The following is a 20,061-nucleotide window of genomic DNA, read 5'->3' on the forward strand; positions in this document are numbered from 1 at the left end:
GACGTTACTAGAACAGTTAAACTTCACTGTGGACTTTGCACACTTCCACACAGACAGCAAGGTAGTACTTGGGTACATTAACAACGAACGCAGACGCTTTTACGTGTACGTTGGTAATAGAGTCGACCGAATAAGACGGTCGACTGTGCCAGATCAATGGAACTATGTGCCCACAGAATTAAACCCAGCGGACCAAGCTACAAGAACTGTGTATGCAGGTAAAATCCAAGATAGTGCCTGGCTCCAAGGACCGGCCTTCCTCAAAGAATATGAGATTACCCAGAAGAAGGACTTCCCTTTAGTGGACTCTGAACATGACAAGGATGTTAGACCAGAAGTAAACGCCATTAAAACATCTGTTGCCTCTCCAGATGGACTGGGTTCTGACGATCTGGCCATCACTCCAGTTGGAATAGACTCGTGGAATCAATCGCCTACCTTTAACACCTCGCCAGGAGTTTCACTCGGTGTAGTAGGCAGGCCGAGTCTTGTCGTGGTTGGCATCTATGTGCCTCCCACAGAACAGTAAGTTCATACGAAGAATCTGAGCGCTTTGTGATTAAGGAAGCACATCGAGATCAATATGTGAGAGAGATACAATGTGTCATGGAGGGGAGACCACTCCCGAATAATAGCACAATACTCTCATTGTCCCGTATCGTCGATGCGAATGGCGTTCTAAGAGTCGGCGGTCATCTCAATAAGGCCACACGAACCCTGCCTACCAGCGAAACCAACTCTATCATTGTGCCAAAACGCAGACCCATCGCCAAACTCATCATTAGACATTTTCATGAGTCAGTCCTCCACCAGGGAAGACACATCACAGAAGGTGCCGTAAGAGCAGCAGGGTTCTGGAACATCGGTGGGAAACGTCTTGTGTCCTCCCTCATACATAGCTGTGTTCAATGTAGAAGGCTTCGAGGTCAAGTGGAGCGCCAAAAGATGTCTGACTTGCCTATTGACCGGTTGAAACCCAACCCACCTTTTACATACGTGGGAGTCGACACCTTTGGACCCTGGTCCATCGTCACCCGCAAGACCAGGGGAGAGTCCGCCCAAAACAAACGATGGACTATACTGTTCACTTGTTTGGTCACCCGGGCTATCCATATTGAAGTGGTTGAGGAACTCAGCAGTGCGTCATTTATCAACGCGTTAAGGAGATTTACAGCGATCAGGGGCAGTGTTAAACTATTCCGCTCTGACTGGGGAACCAATTTTGTTGGAGCTGTCAACCCGTTGGAGATCGACACAATCAACGTGGAGGATGGACCGGTGGAAGCATGTCCAGGTGCCTGCCAACGATTTCTGGAGACGTTGGAGACATGAGTACCTCCACACTCTTCAGAAGCGTGAGAAATGGAATGATGACCGTCCCAACCGCAAGAAAGGAGGCATTGTCTTACTCAAGTACTCCCAGGTCGCCAGAAACAACTGGCCACTAGTTGTTGTGGAGCTTGTGTTCGCCAGCGATGACTCACGTTTGAGAAAGGCGCAGATTCGTGTTTCTAGAGACGGAAAAACTGACAAGGTTCCTGATGCCCATATCTGACCTCATCCTCCTGGTCTCTGAGTGATTCCTAGTGTTAGCGATGACTCTCAATCACCTTAATGCAAAGGATTATTACTTATCATTTCGAAGAATTTTAGTGACATTGAATTTGTCTTGTTTATCGTTGCGATTTCTAGTCGAAATCTATATGTGTAGATCTATAGTGATTTTTTCCGGTCAAGTCAGAAGGGGTTATGCCTTACGTTTTTTTACCAGTGCACTGTGCGGTACATTTGTGCACAACTCTAGGGATGTTCTAGTCTGGGACCTTTATAATCGCAGTCCGCTTAGATTTATCGCCCTTGCGAACTTCCGTTTTCCTGCCGTTCACAGGCATGGTTCTTCTCAGGAAGATTTTTGCTATCATTTCGTTACATGGCATTGTGTGCTACTGCCACCACAGAGTAAGTGATTACAATGAAAAGATACTTTTGTTTCATAAACATTTCATGACATTGATTTCAGTGACATTTCATAAACATTGCGATATCCCATCATATAATGTTCCTTGGTTATTGTGAGACATTGTTGTGAGATATACTGCCAAATGGCATTCAAATGTTCTGGTACTTATTTTAACATCGTCCCTTTGTTGTAACAGTTTTATACCCTCTCTGGAGGATTGGCGACATTAATGATTATACAAAAACCAACACGTCTTTTGGAGTTGTTACAATCAGAATCCATCATCATCATACTCATCATCATTATACCATCATCATCACTATCGTCATCATCCTAATCCTAATCATCATCATTCAATCATCACCATAATCATACAGTCATCATCTTCATTCATCATTCAATCTTTATCGTCATTCTTAATCATCAAAACCATAATGATATCACCATCATCATCATCATTCCAGATTCACAATATTATGCTCGCATTTAAAATCACCCAATTATTTGCTGTATACATCAATTCACATGTACATACACAGCCATGAGAGGACGGTATGATTGCAACTTGCAACTGGGAATACGAGTAAAGGTTATGTAACAAGTGAGCTGATTTTATCAGGTTATTTATATATATGTCCAATAGAGTTAAAGCGCCTGTTCGGGGAAAAAATCTATGTTTGCTGAAATTGCACATATAATGTTTAAAATACTTCCTTATGAAAGAAAGCGATTCAAATTTTGGTGAAATTCACTCCCTGGAAGTAAAAATTATAATCATTTTAACAAAATCCTAAATCGTCATCTGACAGTCTAAAACTCTCACTTGACCCAGATCAGTGATGGCCAGTTGCTGAAGGAGTTGTGCAAGGTTACTGGTGTCGCAAAGTCTCACACTGCGCCCTACCACCCCATGGGAAATGGACTTTGTGAATGATTTAACCGTACCTTGATCAGCATGCTCAGGACGATCGAACAGGATCAGAAGAAGGATTGGAAGGAACACATTTCATCGCTTGTCCATGCATATAACTGCACCCGACACGAGTCAACTGGACAGTCTCCTTATTTTTTGATGTTCGGAAGGAACCCGCGGTTACCTGTGGATCTCGCTTTCGGGCTTGATTTCGGCCATAAGGAGACATCTATGACTGCCTACGTCGGAGATCTACGATAGTGTTTGAAGAAAGCGTATGAACTAGCTTCAGCCAATATATCTAAAGCCCAGTCAAAACAGGAAAAAAACGATGACACTAAAGTTCGAGGAACTACTGTCGCTATCGGAGATCGTGTGCTGGTGAAGGTTGTTGCCTTCGATGGCAGGCATAAGTTGGCCAACAAGTGGGAGGAAGAACCCTACATTGTGACTGGACAACCCAACGCCGAGATACCAGCATACACTGTGAAGAAGGAGAATGGCGAGGGAAAAGTGCGAACTTTACACCGGAACCTACTTCTTCCGATCAATTATATTTCCGGGTTTGATCAGCCTGTATCACTTCCCCGACAGACTTAACCCCCAGTGACACGCTCACGAAAGGCTGCTAAGGACGATTCGTCTGAGAGAAGTTCTTCCTGTTCGTCGTCGCCATCTGATGATGAGGTACTCTTGGTGGCTGTTGACCATCCCACAGATGTCGCAGCCGGTGCCACCGCTGGAGATACCTCAGGGGATAGAGAAGTGTCCGGTATAGAGGTCAGTAGTGTGACGTCAGTATATATCTATCATCTGATTGGCTATTGGCGCGCGATAATTTGTATGACTAGGTAGATGAGAGAGCGACGACAACGACGACTGACAAGAATATAAGTGAGGTATAACCTGAGTTCTCGATTTACAAACTTACCTGACGATCTTTTCTATTTGTCACTTCTCCTGTCCGTCGTGCGGTATTTCCCGCGAGCTGTATCTGCTATTATGTGTACAGTATTCTATATTATTTTAAATAAAACATGTATGTGTGCGTACGCTAGGTTTACCTGTGTGACCGCCATTACACCGGCTGGTACGATTGTGTTTATATTCCATATCTTATTATTTGTATTGTTTATGTTTACAGACTTGAATATATGTACAGACTAATACATGAGCTGGACATATTGTAAAGCCTTCAACCAAACAGAGGTGATTATTTCATTAGAAGTCATACTATTCCCAATATGTATATATCCTTTTGAATTTCCCGTCATAGTGTACGTCCGTAAATAGTTTTCACCATTTATGAGTAACGTCAACAGTAAATGCCAAAAGGCCATACACTTATAATATAATATATGTGTAACGATAAATTGTAATCAATATTATAACTAATAGATAAGGAAATAGTATATGTCCTATTTCCAATTCAGTATTTGTTATTATATAATCCCCGGTTAAACGTACGTATTTTACAGCTAAGTGCTAATTGTCAGATTGTACTCGTATCTGTTATATAAGTATCGATAGCGTTAGGTGTATGCGTAGTAAAGTTTGTATCGTTGCAAGGTAAGATTTACCTACAATAAAACCACTGGTTCGTTATCAAAACGTCGACCTTGGGTTGTTTCATTAATGTGAATGGTTTTGTTGGCAAACAGTACCTTTAAGATGTTATTAGGGCGCATATGTTATCAGTGTCTAGCAAAAACGTAAATTTATGGGAAACTGAAACCCTCCCTCATGTCTGTTTTGTCCGTTTTTAGTGGGGCCCCTTTGGGGTAATTTGGAACTTTTTAATGTATAGACAAAACATAATTTAGTTTGGGGTGGTTTTCGAAATTATTAGTTATCTTTATTATTTTACACGTAATTTTATTTTTAGTGTTATGATATAAGATAAGGGTTTTCATAACATCAATTAGTAAATTGTAAGGCCTCTCAGACAAGTATAACTTATTTATAATTCTCCTACATCTAAGACGTTAGAGATACATGTATATGTAATAAAGGGCAAAATTGACTGCATGAAAATACAGATTATACTCTGCTGATAGTGATTATAAACTTCTACCACAATACGCTGTGTAATACGCAGACTGTTAGATAAATATGAGTTATATACCACTTATTTATAATTCTCCTACATCTAAGACGTTAGAGATACATGTATATGTAATAAAGGGCAAAATTGACTGCATGAAAATACAGATTATACTCTGCTGATAGTGATTATAAACTTCTACCACAATACGCTGTGTAATACGCAGACTGTTAGATAAATTTGAGTTATATACCACACGTGGTATATGACCTTCAAGAGTTTTGATTGGTCGAAAAGATGAACTTTGACCGGGAAGACTTTTTCCACGTGCTTTTTGCCACCTGCTGTTTTGTTTACGTCGTCGGCTGTCAACATCCGACAAATGTTGGTGACTTTGTGAGGTTATGCGGAAAGGGGTGTTATTAAGGCAATATTAAAAGATGATGCTTAAAGATTTGATCGCTAGTTTCAGGCAAAATTGCTACGAACGCTCGATATCGTTTCGACGTCACACTGTCGCGTGTCCAGGTCGTGAAACCAAAACAAGATCTGTCACAGTGTCGGGAAATATTTCGTTCTCCCAACGTCCCGTTATCGCTATTTAAACGGTCTAACTATGGCTGAACTTTCACTATAAACGTCAACCATAGAACCGTCACGAAGAAACGTAGGCCTATGGTTTTGGATATTGACCGCGATAAGTTCGTCTACAACGGTTCATCACTTGGCGGGAGGCAGACTTCGTACGATATGCTTACGCGCATATAGTCCGTGGTTAATTTATCCAAATTAATGCAATACTACTACTCTCAATATTCAAAGTCGTTCATCTATTTTATTTTTTCACGAAGTAGTTGCCGAAACATTAATTTTGACAATAATTAAATTTGTAAAAAGAAAAGTCATTTTTGAATATTAATGAGTGACTCTTTACAAATGGGTCATATCACTACGCCAGCCTTGTCAAAAACACGTGTGTGTATGTTATTTCCGACTGATCATAAGATTGTGGTAGAAACAGATCACACGACTCGTGGTTGTTGAGTATGGTATTTATTTCACTCCCGTTAGTTAATTTTCAAAAGTTACAGAAAGACACTCGCTAAAGCTCGTGACTTTTGTAACCACTCGTTGTGTAACCTCTATATATCTACAGTACATGTGAATTATTTAATAATGTTCATGGATCCTGAATTCATTAAACTTTGTTTATATTGACAATATTGACGGAGGAAGGTCTAAAGATGAAGATGAAGTTTGTTATATATACTGCAAAAATAAATATTTCCCGTTAGAAATTTCCTACAATTTGTCCAGGTTCAAGGAGAGTGCATGTACATGTGACTCCTATAGCTAATAAAACATCCACCACTGGTGGGGGGTATCATAAAATTCAGTTATTTTTTAATATTTCTTAAATTGCGATAAAGATACTGTCACACACACAAGATACAAATCAACCTTAAACACTCACTATACTAACTATGCAATTAAAAGTAAAAGAAAGGAAATTCGTCTTTATTGAATACACAAAGTTCCCACTGACACGATGTACTCTGAAGGAGACCATATTCTGATTGTGATTCCTCGGTAGCAAAGCATAAACGCCCACATCCGTCAACCAATTTGCTTGGTGACAATCACGTGACCAAAGGCCCACCGGAACCTATGAACCTTTGTCGTTTTCGGCTGTCCTTACCGAGTATCTGTCTACAAATTGTTTTTCTCATAAATCTCATTACCGTTTTACTTGTGAGATTTTGATTTATTTACCTTGACGAATGAGACCTCGTAGCATCCGTACAGTCTGCGGTTGTGTACGGGTGATTTGTAGGTACACTGCATATTGCGTCCAGTCCAGAAAACGCGATACCCCTCCAGGTACAGGTCACGAAATATTAGAAGCTTATGAACCCAATATTCTCTCAAGGGACTATCATAGTTCGCGTGCAACTCCACCAGAAGCTGCTTGACGTCAGTTAGTTGTGATGTCCTCAACATGTCGGGTAGGACATCCCACTCAAAGGCCTCTATGTCCATCTTTATGACGTCAGGGGCACGCTGTAACGATAACAGAACAAGACAAAATTTCAGCAAAAATGAGACCATCGCCATGAATAATAGACGTACCACTTTGGTCTACATTTTCCATCTCCTATAGAAGCCCAAAGATTTTATTTTAGTGTATGTAACCGCTTATTTCCTATGAAGAAGGCGCGCCCCTTGTTATATGTTTCACGTTCCTTGTACATATGCGGCTATGAATATATAATCGCGAATTTCCCTCATTCATTTTCATTTTACGCATTTCAGTCAGAATAGTACATTAACAGGATAAGCAACAGACTAGACATATGTTACTTCTCTCCTACCAAAGGTCAAGTGCATCGTAGAATACGTTTTAAAATTATGAACAAATCTGCTGCTTCAACCATTTAGAAAACAAAAAAAAAAACCTCTTCTAGAAATATATGTGCTTTATCTAGATAGTACTGATATAGTGTTTTTTTCTGGATTTCAATCTTTTTTGATCATTTATATATCAACAAGTTATTGTTCCTATGGGAACAGTGGCTGTTTAACATGTCTACATTAATTTATTTGGCGAGTAATGTTATATGTAAACATTTCGTTTATTTCATCTGGAGTGATATTTTCAGTTAAACATGTTTAATTGTAATATATAATTAAGAAAGAGAAAGAGAGAGAGAGAGATAGAGAGAGGCAGAGACAGAACGAGACAGAGAGAGAGGTCCCTTTCCTAATGACAGTATTGATGTATGACCGTTTACATTGTTGAACCATGGCAGTCCGTTGCCACTGCTTTTATCACGCTGCTCCTGCATTTAACGTTGCTAATAGCAATTCTCGTCGCCATCGTTCACTTCTTGCTTTTTTCGTTATTTTGACGTGACCTAGCCCCCTCCCTATCCCGCGCTATGTTGTTGCCCTTACTAAGCCTCGTTTACTTACGCTAACATGGCGAAGCTCCTCCCGAATACCTTTAAGCGTACTCATTTTCCAGCCTACCGTTTCGTTACTGATACCATTATAATCTGATAGGCCAGTTGCGTGAAAAAATACGGACGGGTTGCGTACGTGATCTTTCTGGTGCATGCTGCGAAATAACAATAGGATACAATAATCAATAATCAAGTATTGAGGTACATGTACTTCAACTTAACTCTAGCTTATTTTTATTTATTTAAATCACATTTTATTATTAGTAATAGAATAAATTACCCAAATCTGTCAGTGCCCGTTACTCACCTAGGATCAAAGGAGTGCACCTCGCATCCAAATACTGACGCCATTTCATCATCAAACGAAAAGTCAAAATGTATTCTGAAAGTAACAAGGGTACGTAAGGATTGCACTTTATGTTAACCGGAAGTAGCGTCGTTATCCTAATGTAGATATTGGTCCTGTGTAACCCTGCCTAAGTCTGCCGTAAGAAAAAGACATCTTATTACTAGCGTTAGATATAGTTGGGTCTGGGTTTTTTTCTGTTTCATTTATTGAAAATCGATCTAAAATTACTACAAAGTTGATGACGTTAATAGAGAAGAATCTATCAATTTACCAACCCGACAAAATGTTGTAAAATTAAGATGACTGCAGTTTACTTAGAAACAGTGTTAGATGAAGGTATTAACAGTCACAGGATTCCTTACCCAAATGAGTAAACAAGACAGGCGTGCTTTTTTATCTCGTCACTACACACGTCCCATCCTCCGTCCATGGTGTTGCCCATGCGCACAGACCGCTTACAGGGGCTCTGGATCGTACTAAAATACCTGTGACGTTACAACATGAATTATACTTTTATTATTTAAAGTGTTCATCAGATTTAAGAAACATAAGAACCTAAATTAAGCATTCAAACATTATTACCACGTTGTTCTGAAAGATTGACGAATCAAGCAAGGAATAAAACCGGAAGTCGCAGTAGAGGAGCAATAAAGATAACGCAGCAATCCACACTGCACTTCTTGTCTTATACACATTGTTAAAAGGCCCTCTCATTAAAAAAAAATCTCTTTTAAAAGTGATTTATATTTAAAGTATAAGAGAGGTAGAGGTCATTGTTGTAGTTGTATGATTTTGTTTGTGAGGTCCATGACTTTATTATTACGCGACATCAACATGAATCGGAGAAATTGTATGCTAGAGTCCCTCGATGTTATAATTCCCTATGCCCATAAACCATTCCGAAAAGCAGACGTAGGTCTTACTTTAATACATATTTAAGAACGTACGTGTGATGGTACATTTCCAGATCCTCGAAAGACATGCTACAAAGCGTGTCCCTGCCTGGTGGGGGTCCATTGCCTATCTCAAGTGTCTTCTTCAAAGTTTCGGTCAGATTCACATTAGTGGAACCAATTGGGGGACAGGCAGGGAAAACAAATTTTCGCTGTAAATGTAACATTAAACCAGAATAACTAAAGCAAAACAGCAGTAGAATAGGAAGAAGAGTGAGTAATGAGTAAAGAAACTATAGAGATCGCAAGTGTTGTAACAGGGGTAGTAGAGCAATTTTGGATTCTTGTTTCTGCAATGTCCCTTTAGCAGTAGACACAAAAGATTCATGTATTCCTGTAGGATTAGAGTCTCCGGTGTTGTCGACGTCACCTAAAATGTACATGTAAGTCAAAAGCAAGTCATACAATTTTCTGAAAGAGAGAACAATGGTGATGACACCAAACCAACAAGATATATTAACATATGGATTTTTATAACCAACAAAATATATTAACATATGGACTTCTATAACCAACAACATATATTAACATATGGACTTCTATAACCAACAACATATATTAACATATGGACTTCTATAACCAACAAGATATATTAACATATGGACTTCTATAACCAACAAGATATATTAACATATGGACTTCTATAACCAACAAGATATATTAACATATGGACTTCTATAACCAACAAGATATATTAACATATGGACTTCTATAACCAACAAGATATATTAACATATGGACTTCTATAACCAACAAGATATATTAACATATGGACTTCTATAACCAACAAGATATATTAACATATGGACTTCTATAACCAACAAGATATATTAACATATGGACTTCTATAACCAACAAGATATATTAACATATGGACTTCTATAACCAACAAGATATATTAACATATGGACTTCTATAACCAACAAGATATATTAACATATGGACTTCTATAACCAACAAGATATATTAACATATGGACTTCTATAACCAACAAGATATATTAACATATGGACTTCTATAACCAACAAGATATATTAACATATGGACTTCTATAACCAACAAGATATATTAACATATGGACTTCTATAACCAACAAGATATATTAACATATGGACTTCTATAACCAACAAGATATATTAACATATGGACTTCTATAACCAACAAGATATATTAACATATGGACTTCTATAACCAACAAGATATATTAACATATGGACTTCTATAACCAACAAGATATATTAACATATGGACTTCTATAACCAACAAGATATATTAACATATGGACTTCTATAACCAACAAGATATATTAACATATGGACTTCTATAACCAACAAGATATATTAACATATGGACTTCTATAACCAACAAGATATATTAACATATGGACTTCTATAACCAACAAGATATATTAACATATGGACTTCTATAACCAACAAGATATATTAACATATGGACTTCTATAACCAACAAGATATATTAACATATGGACTTCTATAACCAACAAGATATATTAACATATGGACTTCTATAACCAACAAGATATATTAACATATGGACTTCTATAACCAACAAGATATATTAACATATGGACTTCTATAACCAACAAGATATATTAACATATGGACTTCTATAACCAACAAGATATATTAACATATGGACTTCTATAACCAACAAGATCTATTAACATATGGACTTCTATAACCAGCAAGAAACTGAAAACAATTCCCACGGAGATTCAAATTTTTATTACAAAAAGACGTCCATGGTCCTCGTCAACCTTCATAGCTAGAGACCTCGTGATGTTGAGAGAAAAGAAACAGATCAACATATACCACTGACTATAAGTCTATCTTAAATGTACCTATGAAAGATGAACGTAACACACCTGTGAATTTTGGTAATTAATGTAGTATGCCAAAACTGAATTCCACTACACCATACAGGTGTTTCGACCTCCTTGGACTTATTGGTGATGATAGAGGCCAAACAGATATACTGTAGAAACATATAAGGGGAGGTTCATAAAACCTCCGAACTATATCAATTCAAAAATTTAGAGAAGTACTGGATAGTTTCAATTAATAGAAGTGTGTACATTAAGAACCATGCATGTCGCTACTAGGGATAACTGAGCATACCGGTCTCGGAAACCTCGAGGATTCAGAAAGCCACTTGCAGGGTCTTCAACTTCGCCTTTTAAAATTTTATTTATTCTATGACATCTTCCAACTTAAATTAATCACTTCTGCTGGTTCGGAATTATTAGCGCGCATGGTGGTCTTAGTGTGGGAGGAAACCAGAGATCCCGGATAAACCCCAAGTGGTCGGGTAGGTGACCCCAAACTTGTTCACGTCATATCGCAGAATCGAGCCCCGCCGCATTATTTCTTGAAAACTGAACGTAACACACGCAAGTCGATAAAATGAACAATATGAAATGTAATATGAATCAACCAACTGCTCCTAGAAAGTTTATACTTGTCTTAGACTTCAAACAATATCCACATTTATCGATGCAATTGCATTTCACTTTAATGATATAGTCTCAAAAATTTCTTTTATAAACAATGACCAGGTGGCCTATATCTATAAATTAGTTAAACATGTACTTACTGGGTAAGCCCTAGTATTGTCAGTAGTCTTGATATATCGGTGGTGTCGGATATATAACAGCATCCAGCACAGTGTCACCACTAATAACATACACAACCACACTCTACGTGTACGGAGGGATCGCATTACTGTAAACAAAATACAGCGCAAACAGTGTTTACAAGTAGACTGAACATGTAGGCACGTATATAGTAATAATAAAGAAACAAGTGCTTGCAAAGGAAAATATAAAACAAAACAACAAATATACAAGATTAACTGCCAGGCCTTTCTGCCTTCTTGTGCCTCTTCGTGCGGACTGAAGAGAGAGAAAGAGACACACACAGATACACATGGAGAGCGTCACAAGTTCTGAATCGGATCTCAAAGACAGAAATATGTTCGGCGGAGATACAAAATAAGGACAAATGTTATGCTTGGTATCGTATGTAGCTGCTCTTTTGTGTTTAAATTAGAAAGGTATTTCACAAATGATGGGAACCACATATATAATATTGTGTATTTTAAACATTGAATAATTAGAGCTTAAAATCGAACATCTAGAGCAAACTATGATATAAATGAAATATTAATATTAAGACCATTGAAAATGTATGAGGAACATAGGACCAGGTGTTCCGATAGCGTCTTCTGCTTCTGCGACGATCTTTCAAATCAAAGTAGAGTCACGTCCTCACATCATGAACTCGGGCAGTTACAACAAATCTACAAGGAACACTTCAGAAAGTAACGAAAAACAACGAAACTCATATCATACAAAGAAAAGCATAATTTCCTACGAGATCGTGATTGCTACCATAGCACTCCACCAGTCTTCATCAACATGCGTCTATGAACAACTTTGCGTTGTAAGTGTTTCTATCATGGAAGTCATGATATTCGGGGCAAGCTCTTAATTAAGAACAAAGTTTTTCTTTCTACACAAACAATGTACGTATTAAACATGTCGCAACGTTTCAAGGCAGACTGGTTCCTTTGTCAAGCTATGACCGAGTGAGCGATTTGTATTTTTTACCTGTACAGCGATGTGAAGAAATTGTACATATTTGCATGTAACTCGATCCGGGACGTTTCACCTATCGATGGGGAGCGTATACACACTGCATCAGAAAGGTTACAGGTAGGGTGTAGATTTTGCCCACTCCTTCAAAGTTCCTGTCAGTGGCGTAGCAAAATTTTCGGAGTGTATGCTTACAGGGGGTCGAACGTCCGAGGTGCATAGTGGATGGGAGGATTTAGGATAGTGCACTGGGTTTGCGATGTGAGAGGATTATTAAGAGATGAATCGAAACAACTTCACTCTTCAACTTTTCATTTTATTCCCCCAACAGGGATCCAACAACAGAACATAGAAACAAGATACGGAGACGGAATACAGTAATACACAAAAACGGTTAATTCCGGATATTCTATTGATGGTTATAATATAATATATACCATGTATATAACAATAGGGATCCCCCTCCCATAGCTGGGAAAAACAATTCTACTAGGCCCTAGAAGCAATCTCCCGTATTCTGTGAAATCCTTTTAGTCTGATAATTAACAAGTAAAACCTGACGTTGATATGAATAATATTAAATTTTGTACTTCACTAAGTAGTTTTGATTTCGATATTTTTCAATGTGTACAGACATAACAACACTACTTCATGAGACTAAAATTTTCAAGAATATTTGTTTTTATTCTTTCCTTTTTTGTGATTGATACGGACGGTTTATATTAATCACTAAAAAAAAGAAATTAATAAAAAATATATGATTAAAAACATCTTGCAATTTGAGTGTATGCAAGCATACATGTATGCTACGCCACTGCCTGTGTCAACCATAGTTGCGAAACTGTTCATAGAACACCTAAAGCAGACCGCCATTAGATCGGCACCCATGGAATGTGGCCCCAAATTTTGGAAACGATATGTAGATGACATCCTAGAAATAGTTTAAGAACAAACATGAGTACCCGGAGAAAAACCACTGACCTGAGACCAGTACATGGCGACTGTGAACACACCATATGTAATGTAACGGTGTGGGATCACAGCACCATATACACCTTCTCACTGAATTTTGCACTACGCGTAACAAAAAAAAACCCTCTTGGGCAAAACCTAAAAAAGTTACCCCAAATTTCCAAACCTTTACCTCTATATATCATTTTTCACATGTACAAGTTGTTTGTCTATCACTATGTGCATGAACCTATAGATCAAGAAAATGTGGTCTTTGGTATTCCCTGGGAACACAATGTTTGTATAATAATTGTCGCACTCTGTGTGTTCCTTACGAGGATCAGACATCGTGCGGACACATCCATACGTTGGTACAATTCTGTGTCAAATGCCAGGATTCTAGACAATTACTTTGAAGTTTGGAGCTACCTATATGGATGTCTAGACTTGGTTGCTATGCATGGAAAATCATAGCAGTATGTACATGTTTCTGGATAGTGGGACAGTGAGGTTGTTGACAAAAATACAAATTGTGAAAGATAATTAGAGCCTGGGTGACTACCAATTGGTAGTATTAATTGTAGGGGTCTATTCTCAAATTCTTTTCAGAGAAGGGATATTTTTGGAAGATGTAGAAAGCAGTTTGATACTACATTTTAGTAGACACTCATTCAGATATAAGAACAGAACATTCTTGAAAAATGGAATGGGGCTGTGATACCCGGTCCAATTCCTATACTTTCAACAGTAGGGAAGTTGCAATCCTTTTAAAAACTCTTTTGGGCTTAAACAAAAATCAGAAAAGTTTGATAAAAAGGGTAAGTTTGTCATGCTCAGTATAAAACTTACCTTTTGTGATAAAAATATAGCGTTTGTAGCTATATATGGGCCTAACGAGACCAATAGAGTGTTCTATGAACAGCTTAGTAGACAGCTTGAACTTTGTGAAAATACCTCTATAATAATGGGTGGAGATTGGAACACCCCCGAAAACTACAATGTTGGTACAAAAAATCATATTAACAGAAATCATGAGGTGAATCAAGAGAAAATACATGAAATGATGGCAACTTTCGATTTAATTGATATTTAAAGAGAACACGACCCCTATAAGTACCAATGTACCTGGCATGGTCCGAACAGAAAACAGGCTAGGCTGGATTATTGTTTGGTTTAATTGATACCAATGGTGAAATGTCAGAATACATAACTGATATTTTAGAAGATCAAAAACTGTATTTCAGAAAGTTGTATGAAAGTCGAAAGCTAGAAATTATTGACAGGTATATTTTTGATGATAGAAACCCATTTATTAATAAATATGAAGAATGTGCTAATTAAGTCATTGAAAAATACGAAAAATTTCAAATCACCAGGTATAGATGGTTTTACTGTTGAGTTTTATAAGTTCTTTATAGTGAATGTTCATATTTTTCTTATTCGTGCCTTAAATCAACAATATGCAAACTGAGTTATCAATTTCATAAAAAAGCAAGGCATGATAACTTGTATACCTAAGGAAGGTAAGTCCAAATTATATTGGATACTTTGAAAACCTATGGAGGTGACAATGTGTTCAAGTTGAAAAAAAAAGATGGTCTACTAGAAATATCAAAATCATTCATTACATTTTGGAAAGAGTTATTACAGGTAAGGACTTCCCTCATTTATATAACACTCCCTTACACCCCTCATTGTGAGCATTGTGAGGGTTGTTTAAAGGGACAATTTAGTAATGTAAGTTTTTGTATAACCTTGTCAGAAAATTCTTCATGATTATATAGTTTGATGCTCCTTATGAACAATTCATGTCGAGAAATTGACAAGAGACATGTTTTCTTGGCGTTTTTGATCAGTAATTGAGAAACCCTTAACTGTACAGCCGTACGTTTTAGTGGCAGCTGTCGGTAATTCCTAGCTAACAAAATGTCTTTCCAGCCAAGGAGAGAAGGTAACTTCTCGCTTTATTCACCTAGCCTTTCTGGAATGCAAATGCATGCATTTGTTCTGAATAAAAACATCTTTCAACAGCATCTCAAACATCGTTATAAATGAGTGATCTATCTTACGTTAAACCTGTTGATATCGTTCTTTCTGTGGTTCTCCATACGGCATCCTCTAGTGCGTCTAGTTGAACATGTTCGATTGTATTCAAATCCAAATGTGAACAGACATATCTTATTAGAGGTATACATTATGATACTTATAGTTCTTAATTGCGATGAACTCTTAATGTTTAAACTTCGCACTGAAATGCCCCGGATATTGCGCTATTTCGGTCGTAGCTATTTTTATCACAGGCTTTCTCAAAAGATGAAACTGACCACACTGGACGTTGGCTTCAGATCATGTCACTATCAACTACGTAAACTTTCGTTAGGATATATATGTTTCAGTATCGACTCGATTTTCTGGTTGTCATTTGACTATATTGGATATCATGATTCTTAGCTTTAGTGTTATATTCTGAATGCATGGACATTAACGTGACAGAGTTTTAACATACGTTTATGTTTTCCAGGTTCACCAGCCATATCCTCCGTGTCCTCTGGAACTCGCACACAGGGCCAATCTCAATCTGTTTCCCGGATACCTTGTACAGTACAGGATGTGGGAGTCAGTTTTGTGCTGATTTCCGTGATAGATGTCGACAGCTGACATACGAATGAACAGCAAGACAAAACATTGTCAACAAAACCATAGATAAAACTCAAAAATCGATAATCTAAGGATGAACAAGAGTACATAGAAAGACATAAGAGCCGGCGTTCCAGTACTAGAGGCTAAACAATGCTTGCCGTAAAAAAATCATTAAGAATAAGATGAATATATCACGAATCAGCTTGATAGTTTAAAGACCTCTAGAGCCAATTAATCGTGTACAAAATTAATGGAAATGTAGACATTATCTACTTATGCATATAACAATTTCAAAATATCATCACTATCTTCGAAACGTAGGAATAACGGTGTCATAACTTGAACTGAGGTAAAAGTAGAAGATGAAGGATTCACATCATTGAAGTATCAACATGTTTGCTTGCAATGTTAGGAAAGCTGTGATAATCTTAATTAAATCTTTATTACTTGTTGTTACAAAGTCTTATATTGACATTTCTCCCTTCCTAAGCCTAGTAAACTCTGGCAGCGTATAAACACGAATCATATAATGTCTGCATTGTCCTCTGCGTTCAAACTACCGTATACGCCGCCGAAATGAAGGCATTCAGAAAATGAAAAACACCGTGAATCAAAACAAGTCAGGATCATACAGGTTATTTAAACACAAATCAAGCCTTCCGTCAATAACTAAATACAGCGAATAGGTTTTTAGAATGGCTCAAACATTTTGTACCATAAACAAACGATTGCTGTGTCAAAGATTTTTTTTTGTCATTTTATAAAAAATCTGAACCGATCATTTCCCATTATCATAAATCAATATCTGTTTGTTTGTTTGTTTGGATTCGTACGTCTTCACAATAGCTTAGCTAATATGTAGGCGTGTCCACGGCTAAATGGGTGCCTCGGTGTCACAAACGCGACGTGGTAGCGTGCCTCGCTATCGGGACACGATAGACAGACAACGGGCTAACAAAACTTAACGTTTCATCTCGTACCGTAATTGACTTCGAGAAAAATTTGGACGAATTCTGGAAAGATCTCTAGTTGAAGTACGATTATACAGCGTCTTATATAGAGACTCATTAAATGTTTACCACAATGTACTTCTAGTTAAATTGTTATAGATATCGAGGTAGCGATGCCGACGTCCACAATTATATCCTAATCAATAGATTGTCAATTAGACTTATTTGACAAAATTATAAAACCAATTTTATTGTATGGTTGCAAAATATGGGGTTTCAGTAATTTAAATATGATCGAGCGTTTACATTTTAAATTTTGTAAATTCATACTTCATGTAAATAAGTCTACCCCAAATTTTATGGTGTATGGCGAATTGGGGAGATATCCCCTATCAATAAATATTAAAGTGAGAATGATCACTTTCTGGGCAAACCTTGTAGAAGCAGATTTTAATAAAATATCCAGTATTTTGTATAAATTACTATTTCACAAAATTGCAGAAGAAAATGGGGAAACTGGTTATTACATCCCCTGGATGAGATATGTGAAAAGTATACTTGATGAGTGTGGATTATCCAATATATGGATATCACAAACATTTCCAAATATTTTGTGATTAAAAAAACTGTTGAACGAATTTTATTTTACCAATTTTTGCAAAATTGGGATTCTGACAAAAATGAATCCAGCAAAGGAATAACTTATAAATTATTTAAAGATGAACTAAAATTAGAAAATTATCTAAATATCCTGTCTACAAAAAATGCCATTATGTTCTGTAAATTTAGAACGGGCAATGCCAGACTTTCAATAGAAAGAGGGAGATGGTTAAATGTAGAGAGAAGAAATAGAATATGCCATTTGTGTAATACTGAAGTTGGAGATGAATTTCATTATATGTTTAATTGTCCAAATTTTTCAAATGAAAGAAAGTTGTATATTCCAAATTACTATACCAGGCAACCAAACTGTTTAAAATTCCAGCAACTTTTTTCAACAAATAACAAAGTTTTACTAGTTAAGATATGCAAATATATTAATATAGTAATAGAGAGTCCGTTCTCCTGGTTAAAACAGCACGTACTCTATCTTGAATGTAACCATTGTATATTTTCTTAATATCACATGTATATTGTGGTTTAAAAGAATAAAATCTTGTCTTGTCTTGTCTAATCAACTATAACCCGTTTAATAAAGAACGTCACAATAAGGACGGTTACATATCTAGTGTATATTTTTGTTTGTAGCAAATACTGCTTAAACCCAAATTAGTTTTTTAAGAAAGAAAAAAAGATCAAATGTGTTATCATAGCGTGTTGACGCTATGTTATATTTGTAATTGTGTTGACGTTTTGATATATTTGTGATTGTGTATTAACATATTGGTATATTTGTGATTATGTAATTTACGTTTCTCTTTTACATGCTTATTTCCACTTCCCATTTCAACAACGATAAAAACTCATTTACTACTCAGGTAACGATTAACGCCATTATGCCCTTTTGTTTCTAATTTTAGTCTTTTACCATGAAATACGCCAGTGACTACTTATAATTTACATTTCTGCAAGCATCCGCAATCCTGAACTTATTGAATTTACGAAACACATTTTTTATGCATTTTGGATTTAATCCTCCGATTTGAGCCTTCTATTCGACTTGTTGGGTCTAGCTGTCATTCCCTTAACATACGGCATTGCATGCTTATAATCCGAATACATTATTTTAGTTTCGTCTTGCAACGTTTCCTACCAATTTAGTGTCGGTTGCCTGTACATGAAGGGGAACGGTTACTAAAGCATTACCACGGAGCATGCTGGGCTTTCTGTATTTCTCCAAACTTGTGACAGACCAGTTTGGAAGCCAGGCATATGACGATACAATGTTTAGTTTGGGTCATTGTTAGACGGATCTAATCATTTATAATGAAACGTTAACGTCCACTGAATGGAAAGGAAATGTTTCGTGCGTAAAATACTGTTGCGGTCAGTATCAGCTCTGCGTAAGTTATCGGCTTCTGTCACACGGTATCATTGCATATCCCTCTTAGTTTAGTACCTAACCAGTAATAATGACCATACAATAAAAGTATACCTATTTTCCACATACCTTGATTTCCTTGAATCTTAAAGTTCTCCTCAGTGCAAAATTTTGATTTTGCTGTCCGACGCTTCCGATAATATGTCCACGACTCATTCATATATCACAGATTGGCAATGATCGATTTTACGTGCACTAGAGCGTACCATGTTCGGGTTATGATCCGGCATACCAGTCAGCGTACTGGAGCCAAACTGTTAGGTGCAAGAGGAGTTAAGACTCGTGTAAACTTTTACCATAACTGAATAACATCTTCAATTATTTTACGTTATATTTACGAAAGTTTGACATTAAGGAATCATTCACATTAAAGTATGTGAACAGGGAAATATGTTTTTGAAAATCACTTCGTTAAGCTAATAAAACCGTGTTCATTAAGTAGTTTCAATGTTCCACCGTTAGCTTTGTGTTTTAACAGGGGGCACATGCTTGACTGAATACACTTCTATAGGCGTGTTTTGTTAGTGTTTTAATGTTCACCTGTAGATTGCTGAAGTCACAGGGACCTGCCACATATGTAGGGGCGTCACAGCACATGTATGTCAAGTTGTCAAGGTAACTGAAAACCCATGAGGTCCTGAAAACTAATCCGTCAGGTAAAAAATAAGACGTTATCATATGACA

At 37.1% G+C, this 20,061-nt stretch overlaps 2 protein-coding genes across 3 annotated transcripts; one reads left to right on the top strand and one right to left on the bottom strand.

The window, feature by feature from the left end:
- The first annotated feature begins 606 nt into the window (after nucleotides 1-606).
- LOC110461499 lies at nucleotides 607-1,332 on the top strand. Its single transcript, XM_021514979.1, has one exon. The coding sequence runs from the start codon at nucleotides 607-609 to the stop codon at nucleotides 1,330-1,332; it is 726 nt and encodes a 241-aa protein (XP_021370654.1).
- A 4,806-nt stretch (nucleotides 1,333-6,138) lies between these two features.
- On the bottom strand, nucleotides 6,139-19,833 carry LOC110461494 (methyltransferase-like protein 24). Of its 2 annotated transcripts, XM_021514968.1 has the most exons (8): nucleotides 19,447-19,833; nucleotides 16,253-16,400; nucleotides 11,796-11,923; nucleotides 9,177-9,334; nucleotides 8,592-8,714; nucleotides 8,188-8,262; nucleotides 7,891-8,035; nucleotides 6,139-6,978 (listed from the first exon to the last, which is right to left on the bottom strand). In XM_021514968.1, exons 2-8 carry the CDS (start codon nucleotides 16,278-16,280, stop codon nucleotides 6,664-6,666), a joined length of 972 nt encoding a protein of 323 aa, XP_021370643.1. In that variant the 5' UTR covers nucleotides 16,281-16,400; nucleotides 19,447-19,833; the 3' UTR covers nucleotides 6,139-6,663. The 2 variants fall into 2 exon arrangements, with proteins under 2 accessions (XP_021370643.1, XP_021370644.1); XM_021514969.1 differs by lacking the exons at nucleotides 16,253-16,400; nucleotides 19,447-19,833 and adding an exon at nucleotides 12,575-13,287.
- Between the last annotated feature and the right edge of the window lie 228 nt (nucleotides 19,834-20,061).

Source organism: Mizuhopecten yessoensis, unplaced genomic scaffold, assembly GCF_002113885.1.
Source record: "Mizuhopecten yessoensis strain PY_sf001 unplaced genomic scaffold, ASM211388v2 scaffold10629, whole genome shotgun sequence".
Taxonomy (NCBI): Eukaryota; Metazoa; Mollusca; class Bivalvia; order Pectinida; family Pectinidae; genus Mizuhopecten; species Mizuhopecten yessoensis.